Below are 10,807 nucleotides of genomic sequence, written 5' to 3'. Positions count from 1 at the left end.
AGATGGGTTTAAGTTCTATTTGAATAAACATTGAAAGAAAATAATTCTGAAAATAATTAAATAATATTTTGGATAGTTAAATAATATCTTCCCATCAATAATCGATTCTATAAGGGGCGGAACGTCACATTCCCTTTCAACCACCAGAAAAAAAAATTTTATTTAAAAAAAATTTTTTTTTTTTTTTTTTTCAAAATATTAAACTAGAGTAGTAGTGCTTAGTGTATCATTCCCCGTTGATTCGCAAGATTACAAATAATCACCACTAATAATCAAGGGAAAGTAGGATGGTCACTGCAGCAAATAACGGAAATTGCAAAATATGACCCGAAGTCCTAGTAAAAGTGCTAAAGATGAGACATAATTTATAATGACAAATAAGTGTCGAATTGGCAGTAAATCCAAAGTTGAACTATCCATGGACATCAGATTTATAAGGAGTATATCCAAGGACGAACAACCAGGCAAAGGTGAGAGCCAATTCATACCATAACGCAAGTACATATACTAAAGTCACCAATGAAATCAATAACTATAATAAGTGAAGAATCAAACACTCAATCCTAAATTGGACTAGCAATGGACACCAGATTCGTAATAGCATATCCAGAGAAGAACAACTAGGAATATTTATAGAATAATTTTCACCAATACCAACTAATATAAATAGTGAACATACCAAAGGAATGCAAACACATTAACCAAAATAAATGTGGAATCAGACACTCAATCCAAAGTCAGACTATCAATGGACAACAGATTCACAAAAGCATATCCAATGAAGAACGACCAGGAAGATTTATGGACCAATTCACATCCATACTAAATCATATAAATAAATTAGGTCTACGTACACCCACATCCGGTAATACGAACCTATACAACCAAATAAACAAAATAAGTGAAGAATCGGACACTTAATCCAAAATCGGACTAGCAATGGACACCAGATTTATAGGAGCATATCCAAAGAAGAACGATCAGGAAGATTTATGGACCAATTCTCACTAATACTAAATAACTAACTAAATTAGCTCTAGATCTACCCTCATCCGGTAATATGAGCCTATCGAAACTAAATAGTAAAAATAAAGGATGAACTTATAAGTTCTATGACTCCATGGTAAATACAAAATATGACGGGAACGAGCTCCCAATCTTTCATAAGACTGTATATTCATGTGAACATACATAGGATTATCCAGGAGATATTCCTGAATCTAAGCAACAATTAATGCCTAAGGAAAGAAGAGGGAATCTACTAAAAAGAAAATCAATAATTTGTCCCAGTGGGTTAATCACTAACATTACGACTCTACGTCTATGGAAAGTCAAGCATCTATATACTATGAACTAAGAGACATAAAATAAGCAAACTAGACTTCCCTATTATCGTGTGAAAATGTGCCTGGAATATTTGGAACAATTGCACAAGAATGGTTAGGAAGTGTTGTACACCATTTCCCAACCAGAAATATTATCATGGATAAACATCTGCCTACTCTGACAAGAAAGACATGGATTACGAAATCGGATAGCAGTGATCAGTTGCTGAACTTCGAACCCACGTATTCACCAACTTTGAGCATTAACAGACTAGTTCATAAGAAGAAATATGAAGGACTCAAGAATTCATTTATAAATCAAAATTCCAAATTCATTCCAGAATCATCCTGTGGAGGAAGTAAGAATCCGAATTAATATAAAGTATTTAAGGTACCTGTGACAAATATCAATAAAGTAACCCAATAACAAATTAACAACCACAACTTCTTTCCAATATGGCAAATCCAATGACATGATATAAAAACAATAAAAAAAAAATAATAGGTATGTAATCAAATATCCAAGATATAACACATAATCTAAGATATGGTAGTGTAACATAGCTCCATCTATATTAAGCAAGAATACTTGTATGAGCCCACACATCCAAATATCTTAATATATAATAATCAACAGCCCTTTTATTCTGAGAGGTTGAGTACAAAACTAAGAGTACAAGTGGAGGTTATTAACTTGGTAATACTACTGGCTGGATTAGTATTTGAGAATATTTGTCGATAATGACTCAAATGCAATCTATAATACAAAAAAATAATAATAAACTCATACAAGCGGTATTACACAAGAATTCGGTACCTAATAACTAATACGTGAGAAATCATCAAGCCATGCCGAAGGATAAAAATTGCTATGGTCAGGCATTATCTGGTGATTAACAATTTAAACTAAAATACTATACCATAATAAAACTAATTAAAGGCAAACACAGGAAGATATTAGCTTAAACAACCCTGTTAAGCTAATCTTCTTCCGATGAAGTTGAAGAATCCACATCGTCCATGGTGTTGTCAGGCAGTAAATCCTTTACATGAAATTGACCAATTCGCTTATTAGTCGAATTGTCCTTTAATTCATAAATCAAAGGAGATATTACCCTTGAGACAGTACATGGGACATATTTCTGGCAAAACTTTGCAGAAATGGCATCACCCTTATTGGATTTGACAAAATTGCGCTTTAAGACTCGATCACCAACAAAGAATCGCAGATCTCGTTTCCTCAAATTATAGTGCTGCTGGTTCCTTAGGTAAGAAGTTTTTAACTTCTTCCTAATGTCTGCGAAAATATGAGGTAACGTCTGGAGATCATCTAAGCGATGAAGTTTCTCAGATATTTGAGGAAGATTTTCGGAATTGTCTGAAATTACACCAAAATAATCACCTGATAAAGCCACATTCCTACCAAAATTCAAATATGCTGGAGAGCACTGGGTAACTTCATGGACAGAAGTCCTTATGGCTTGAGCTATGGAATGAATATATTGATCCCAAGCTCTGTGATCAGGGTAAGTATAGGACCTTAGAGCTGTGACAATACTGCGATTTACTCTCTCAGTATGATTTGCTTGTGGATGGTAGGCAGCATTATAAAAGGTCTTTTGAACCTTATATTTAGCTAGAAGATCTTTAAAGGCCTTCGATACAAACTGAGGACCGTTGTCACATGACACAATTTGAGGAACACCATACACCAAAAAGACTTGTTCCTCCAAATATTTTAAAATTGCTGGAGTTGTGGCCTGGCGAAGGGGACAAACTAAAGGAAATTTAGTGAAATAATCCACAACTACCAGGCAATAGGTATTACCCTTGTAACTCCGAGGATAAGGTCCAATGAGATCCATTGAGATCATCTGCCAAGGAAAATTTATGTTCCTGAAGGAACCCATAAGTCCAGCCTGTGGTAGGTTACTTGGTTTACAAGTAGCATAAACCATGCATTTAGAAATGTACCTTTTTATAGACTTCCGCATACCAGGCCAATAATATAATTCGGCAATACGGTGATAAGTCTTATAAAAACCAAAATGACCCGCCGTAACTTCATCATGAAACATATGCAGAATATTTTCCCTATTTGGCGTAGGTACAACTATTTTCCACTCCGACATATTGGATAAGGACTCTATCGGACTTAAGATGTGTTTGTACAGAATATTATTCTCTACCTTAAAATCAGGATATTTTTGTGGGTCTTGAGTGACCCTATCAATCATATTCTGATACCACATATCAGGACTTAAAGAGGACAGATCTAGGACATTAATATCATGGACACGTGAAAGAGCATCTGCGACCACTACCCCGTTTGCCTTTCTATGGACAATCTTATATGAATAGGCAGCCAGTTTGCATATCCATCGAGAAAGCCTCTGTGAAGGGTTTTTCATACTATGAAGCCATACTAAGGAACTATGATCAGTAATTATAGTGAAATTACGACCTTCCAGATAATAACGAAAAGCTTCTAACCCATGGATGATAGCTAAGAGTTCTTTCTCCGTAGTTGAATAGTTTTTCTGGGCCTTGTTCAACTTCTTACTAGTGTACGCTATGGGGTGTTCGGAGCCATCTTTCAACTGAAATAATACGCCTCCAGAAGCTGTATTAGAGCAATCTGTCATTAGATAAAAATGCTCATCAAAATTAGGTGACATCATAACCGGAGCGCTCGTTAAAGCATCTTTAACGCGCCTAAAAGCTTCGTCAGCCTCAGGAGTCCAAGTAATGGTCTGTCCCTTTTTCCTGTTCTTCAAAAGATCAGTAAGAGGTGACAACAAAGTAGAGTAGGACGGTACAAATCGCCGATAATAGCCACACATTCCCAATATCCTACGGACTTGGGTGGTGGTCTTTGGTATAGGAAAATTTTTTGATAGCAACTATTTTCTCAGGATCAGTCCTCAGCCCCTGGTTATCCACAACATAACCCAAGAACTTAAGACTAGGGCGACAAAACTGACATTTATCCAGATTGACCGTTAGATTAGCTTCCTTAAGACGTAAAAATAACTTATCTAAAATTTCCATATGAAGGGAAAAATCAGGAGTGACAACCAAAATATCGTCTAAATAATAGAAAACATAGGGCTCTAACGGTGGACCAATGACTAAATCCATCAGACGACACATTGTCTGAGGAGCAGAAACAAGACCGAAAGGCATGGTGACAAACTGGAATAATCCTTTACCACTGACAGCAAAAGCAGTATACTTCTTGCTCTCTTCACTCAGTGGGATCTGTAGGAAGGCCTTAGACAAATCAATAGAAGAGATGTATTTGGCATTCTGAAGTTTGCTCAAAATCACATCTATTCTGGGGATAGGATAAGCATCCCTGTTAGTTGTGATACTGTTTAGTTTTCGACCGTCAAAGCAGATCCTGAAGGATCCATCCTTCTTCTTCGTTAACCAGAGCGGAGAACAGTAGGACGATGTTGAAGGTTCTATGATATTTAAAGCAAGCATCGAATCTACTTCCTTTTCTAAATCTGCCTGCCAGGCTTGAGGTATGGGGTACTGATATAATCTGAAAGGAGTGGGATTTCCCACTTCGATAGTGTGAGAGATTAACGACGTACGACCTAGTTTGTCTTTTGAAGAAAGAGTAGTAAATTTAGAGATCATACTCTCTAATTGCCTTTGTTCAGAGCTTGATAAACTAGCAAAATCGTGAATAGCACTAAGGGTAGATAAATTAAATTCAGATATGGAAAAAGAAAAATCAGAACAACTTAAGGTACTATTGAAAGCATTGAAAAAGTCCATACCTAAAATTATAGAATTCTGCACGGAAGGAATAACATAAAATGTAATTTCCCTACATAAATCTGCCACTGTGATTTTAATTTGGAGTTTGCCCGTAATGGACTGAACTGTACCATCTGCAGTAGATACTTGCAAAGATGAAATGGGCATAATGGGAATACTAGAATTTTTCAATAAATTTAACGAATGTGCCCCTATCAATGAAATATTAGAGCCACTATCTAACAAAGCTAAACACGATTGTCCTAAAATTTGAATAGGAAGATATGGCCTATTATCATTTTGTTTCCTAACTAATAACGAATTAATATCTAGATCTAAAGTATTTGGTTGTCTACAACCGTTATATGGAACTAACCCAGACGTATCATCATCATTAACAAAACTAGAATCTAATATAGATAATGGAACCACATTACTATCACAATTATTATTGTTACGTTGAACACTACCAATCAAAGAAGCGTTTGTAAATGACCATCTGTGATCATTTGAATCAAGCGAATCTAACGTATTATCTATAGAAATAAATTTCTGGTTTAATTTTGTTTTGTGGTGTGTGCTGCTTTCTTGAACGACACCCCTTTCCCTTTTCGTGAAGATGGGTTTGGGTTGCTGGATGTGCTTGGTCCAGCAGTTTCGTTTGACGATGGGGTTTGATTCCCTGATTGGATGTTGGACGGAGAAACGTTCAGGGGACGGACCTCCGACGTGTCGTTTCCCGAACACTTAGAACAGTTTCTTTTAAGGGTGTTCTCTCGGCCACAACCATGGCAGAAAATACGATTTTGAGGAATCCCACAATTGTAAAATGGGTGACCAGGCTGATCACAATTCCAGCAGACAAGAGAACTAACAACCGAAACATTATGTTCATGACCCTTATTTAGCCAAGAACGTTGCCTAAAGGAAGTTGGCTGAGAAGAAGAGTTAGAAGAGGATCGAGATGTGGATGGAGGTTGAGAAGACCAGGATAACGTTTCCTCCAAACGTTTGCATTTTATAGTAAGGTCATCAATGTTCTGAATGTCCATAAGAGCTAATTGTTGATGATAAAAGGGCAATAGACATTTAAGGATGATTTTAATTTTAGCTAAATCTGACAAAGGAGTGTCTAAACGACTACACATACCTAATATAGTATTAATAAACATAGTAACAGATTCCCCAGGTTTCTGCTTATGATTCTTAATTTGATCTAATAAATCATCCTGGAATGAATACGGAAGAAAATCCGACTTCAACTTTTTAATCAGATCAGACCAACAAGAAAAATTACCCCTGTTATTCATAAACCATGTAAAAGCGGTCCCGGTGAACAACTCAGCAGAAGCAGCAAACAAATCCTCTTCAGAAACACCTCTAGATATTCGAAGACATTCAACCCTTTCTAAAAATGACATCACATCAGTGTGCTGTTTTTCACCTGAAAATGAAATACCCCATTTGTGTACTTGAACAGGTTTGGAGTACGTAAAGCTAGGTACATTGACTGAAGCATTAGGAGTAGAGGTAGCAATGGGGTTAACTCTAGAATCAAGTTCACCCTCTAGTGTTAATATTTTAAGAGAAACAGACCTCTTGAACGGTTCCTGTTCTTCAGAAGGACAGTGTAGCAAGTGTACACGGGCAGAAATATGGCCTAGACGAGATGTTAATCGCGCATACTCTGTATCCTTTACAGTTCCCCTAAACTTTTCGATTTTTTTAGACAAGCTGTCCAATGTTTCAGTGATTCCTTTTTGTTGTTCCTCAAAAGGAAGGGATACAGCTGAAATTTGGAGAAAACTTCTATTGCCAGCTTCTTGTTTCAAAGCACCTCTCAAAAGATTGCGTTTTTTATCGACAGTTGTCGACTCCTCTGGCATTATGTCCCGAATCTTTAATTCATAATCCAATTCATCCACCAGAAGATGTTCAGCTTTAAAAGCACACATGATGAGAGCAAAGTTATTGACAAATAGTCCAAAGAACAGAAATATGAAAAATATGAAAATATGAAAGTTTGCACGCAAAATATATATAATATAAACCGAGAAAATATCAGCAACACACCAACAAAATCAAAATAGCCAGCAAAAAAAAAAATATATATATAATGCAGTATATAATCTAATAAATAAGATCAAATAAATATATAAGATCAAATAAATGGATAAATAATCCAATAAATATTGTATACTCAAGTAAACCTACTACCTAAATACTGGAAGTAAATTTTTTTATTTATATGTAACTTACCACCACTCTAGAAAAAATATATATCTATAATAATAATAATAATAATCAACACTTAGTTGTACCTCCAACTATACCACTATTGACTGAAGAAATAAAATTGTTATATGAATTATATTATTAATAGCAATATTAAATATAAGTTCCCAATAAAAATTCAAAATCTAACCCAGAATGTAAGCTGCACAAACATATACTATAATGAGGTCCCAAAATATAAACAAAAATCAAAACAGCGTTTAAGAATACCTGATATGTATCAGAAATTAAAAATAAAATAAATAAGTAACAATATGTGTATAGGATACCAAACGGAAATAACAAAGAGATTTCAGATAAAAGAGAAGAATTGACCTAAATGAATACTGTCTCAGACCAAAAATAAAGCCACCACGTTGGAAAGCCGATGTAACAACTCGCTGATGATTTTCTGTTGGAGTGAATGAAAAGGGAGTGGTAAACTCCAACAGAAGTAGTAAAAAGAAGAAGATCTACTTAATGTAGCCAAAGGACAAAAATGTGTGGCTTCTCCGTTGAAGAAGCTGGAGTAACTAAAATACAACTTTGTAGTAGTATTTGTATGGAAGGATGCCAAGACAAAGAATATCGAATTGATACAGGACTAGAGATGAGAAATCATTAATAGATAGATATAACTTGAATGGCTAGCTAAATATGTATGAGAAGGGCCACTTGACACTCAAGGAAGGATTCGGCCAATTTGCACGGCTATTTTTGGCCAGACAATAGATTAAAGGAAGTGACAATGATGGCTCGAAAAGAAGATATGAAGATAATGTTCAGAAAATAGATAGAGTAAATATAATAATATACTGAAAATAGAATGAATTTTTGGGCGCCAGAAGAAGGATAACTAGGTTAACGCTCTTCCAGGTATTCTACGCTGCTATAGAGTATGTTAAATTTGTAGTACAAGTATGTGAAAAGTTATTAAAGATTATTAAATTATAAAATATACTACTAAAAATAAAGGAGTAATAAGAAAAAAAAAATCACAATAAATGTATATTTATTGAATGTAACTACTAGATCTTTTTAACAATCTCTGAGTTAGGACAAGTAACTAGTGTGTAACTCTAACATGACAGGAAAAAGTGATACTAGTGAAAGTCAATTACAAAATCATCATACAACTATGATCTAAGAATACTCTTTATAAGGTTAGAAAAACTGACTACGGGTACCTCTAATACAGGAAGTACAACTTACAACTAGGTTAGTAGAACCCTCACCAAATAATAATTGTACGTTTATAATACGTACACCTTAATTAAATACTACCTGATACTATATATAACATATAAATACCTCACTGTGAGTGGGACAGGCACAAGCCTTATTGAATAAATAAACCTACGAGTGGATACACAGATCCTTTTCCTAACTCGTGGTTTATAATAGTAATAATAACAAGTGAAACCAAAAACTAATCTGAGGGATTAGAATCCAGAAGTTCATATGAATTTAATAAATTAAAGTTAAAGTTAAATAAAGTTAATAAGTTAAAGTTAAGTAAAGTTAATAAGTTCAAGTTAAATAAAGTTAATAATTACAATTTTGACTAATATGTGAAGTTAATTTTTAAAAATTTAATTAAACATATACTAAAATAATGGAATGAGTTTAAATAATTATACAAAAGTGGAACACAGCCTAAAAATAATCAAGATAAGAGTACCGACTACTATTATCAGGGAAAATATCTGAGCTCAGAAATTTATACCTTTATAGATTGCAGAGTGTTGGGGAACGCTATCAATTAAATATTATGTTGTAAAGAAAAAAAACCTATAAAAAATATAAAGCAGGAAAAATGTGTGTGCAATTGAACTATAAAAAAAAATGTACTAAATATCACAAAACCAGTCTGTCTTTAATAAGAGCACAGTAAATGTTCCCAAACAAACCACTCTTTCCTAATCTTGAAGTTGATGTAATGAGCACCCAAGGGTGCTAACTCTCGCTAGCAGCTGTCCTGCTGGAGGTACAGGAGAGGAAGACTGGTAGAAAGCAGCTGAAGGTACTCAAAACTGTTGGAAAGCAGCTGGAGGTACTCAAAAAAAGAAAATGTGGAAATAATCCAGGCTGGTCGCCTATTGATTGTTTCTCTCTGTGTGGTCTGGCCTTGGTGTTGTTGTAGGGTGGCTTTAAGATTTCATGGTAGGTGCTAAAAAAAACACAGTGTGGTGTTACTACCAATCTACCAATGTCAAAAAAAAAGAAGCAAGAGATACGAGGAGGTGTTTTTATTCCTATGGGAATAAGAAGAAATAGGTCATTAAGTCCAAAAACTTGAATGACTAGACAGCTTGACCTTTTATCAGGTTGCTATCAGATGACCTTGGTCAAATAACACAAGTAATTTCCAATTGAAATACAAAATATAATTACTGTGAAAGAATATTTTATTATAATATATACACCGGTATATAGATATATTATACAAGGATGAAATATAGTAAGACTAAGCGATGGATACTTATTTGATCATCGTTCAAAAGATAGGAGTTCTGTAGACTTGAAAGGAATATAAAAAATGGAGTTTAAATTAGCTCTATTTTCCAACTGGAAGCACAAATTAACAACGAATATTGAATTATCTCTAGATGAGTTTGATCCATGAAAATAAAACATAAAAACCATGAAAATAGACTATGTGAAACTTAGTTAGCAAATGTCAAGGACTTCCAAAATGGCTGAATAAAATACTTAATAAAATGTGTATTTACCGGGGTAGAACTCATTGGATATAGTATGCTCTAAAATTCTTCAAATCCACTGCTGCTGGATAACTTCACTATACTTTTATTGTAATATTTAATCAATTTGGAACTGAGAATTAGAGGTGAATAATTGAGTCTAATGACCCCGCACACTACGATTCAGACCGAACACTCGAGAAACAATGGCAATCCAAGGCTCACGTTCACAGCTGAATCCTTCGTACCCCTCTACTAAGCATTGGCTGTCAAAGTGGGGAAACCAATGTTGCCACGTTTTAAATGTGACGTCATCAAGCATTTAAAAATTCTGAGATGGGTTTAAGTTCTATTTGAATAAACATTGAAAGAAAATAATTCTGAAAATAATTAAATAATATTTTGGATAGTTAAATAATATCTTCCCATCAATAATCGATTCTATAAGGGGCGGAACGTCACAACCTACTTACAGTGAATTGCTCCTTAATTATTTAAAAATAAAGTGTGCACTGCGAATAATTGGGCTAGTGCCAACAATTGGGTGGTTTATCATATATCAAAATTATATGTTTTAGAAACACAAATAGAATCCTTTTTTTATAATTTTTCTACGACTTATACAAACCGAGATATGGCATGTTAAAAGTTAGCTTTTTTCGTCAAATGCATAATTTTAAATATTCAAAGACAAATAACGGGAAAGCTTTGCATTTTAGAGCAAAACTTACGCAA

General features: G+C 34.4%; 1 protein-coding gene across 1 annotated transcript; it reads right to left on the bottom strand.

Moving 5' to 3' along the window:
* Window positions 1-5,555: 5,555 nt before the first annotated feature.
* Window positions 5,556-10,523, bottom strand: LOC126879668 (uncharacterized). Its single transcript, XM_050642856.1, has 2 exons — window positions 10,103-10,523; window positions 5,556-9,540 (listed from the first exon to the last, which is right to left on the bottom strand). The coding sequence occupies exon 2, from the start codon at window positions 7,049-7,051 to the stop codon at window positions 5,654-5,656; it is 1,398 nt and encodes a 465-aa protein (XP_050498813.1). The 5' UTR covers window positions 7,052-9,540; window positions 10,103-10,523; the 3' UTR covers window positions 5,556-5,653.
* Window positions 10,524-10,807: the final 284 nt, after the last annotated feature.

Source organism: Diabrotica virgifera, chromosome 2, assembly GCF_917563875.1.
Source record: "Diabrotica virgifera virgifera chromosome 2, PGI_DIABVI_V3a".
Classification (NCBI taxonomy): domain Eukaryota; kingdom Metazoa; phylum Arthropoda; class Insecta; order Coleoptera; family Chrysomelidae; genus Diabrotica; species Diabrotica virgifera.
The sequence above is the reverse complement of the archived record's forward strand: the minus strand, read 5'-3'. Positions and strand labels throughout refer to the sequence as shown.

Bases quoted from the DNA above. Each gene is read 5' to 3' on its own strand.
- LOC126879668 (XM_050642856.1), bottom strand. From the start codon at position 7,051: ATGTGTGCTTTTAAAGCTGAACATCTTCTGGTGGATGAATTGGATTAT.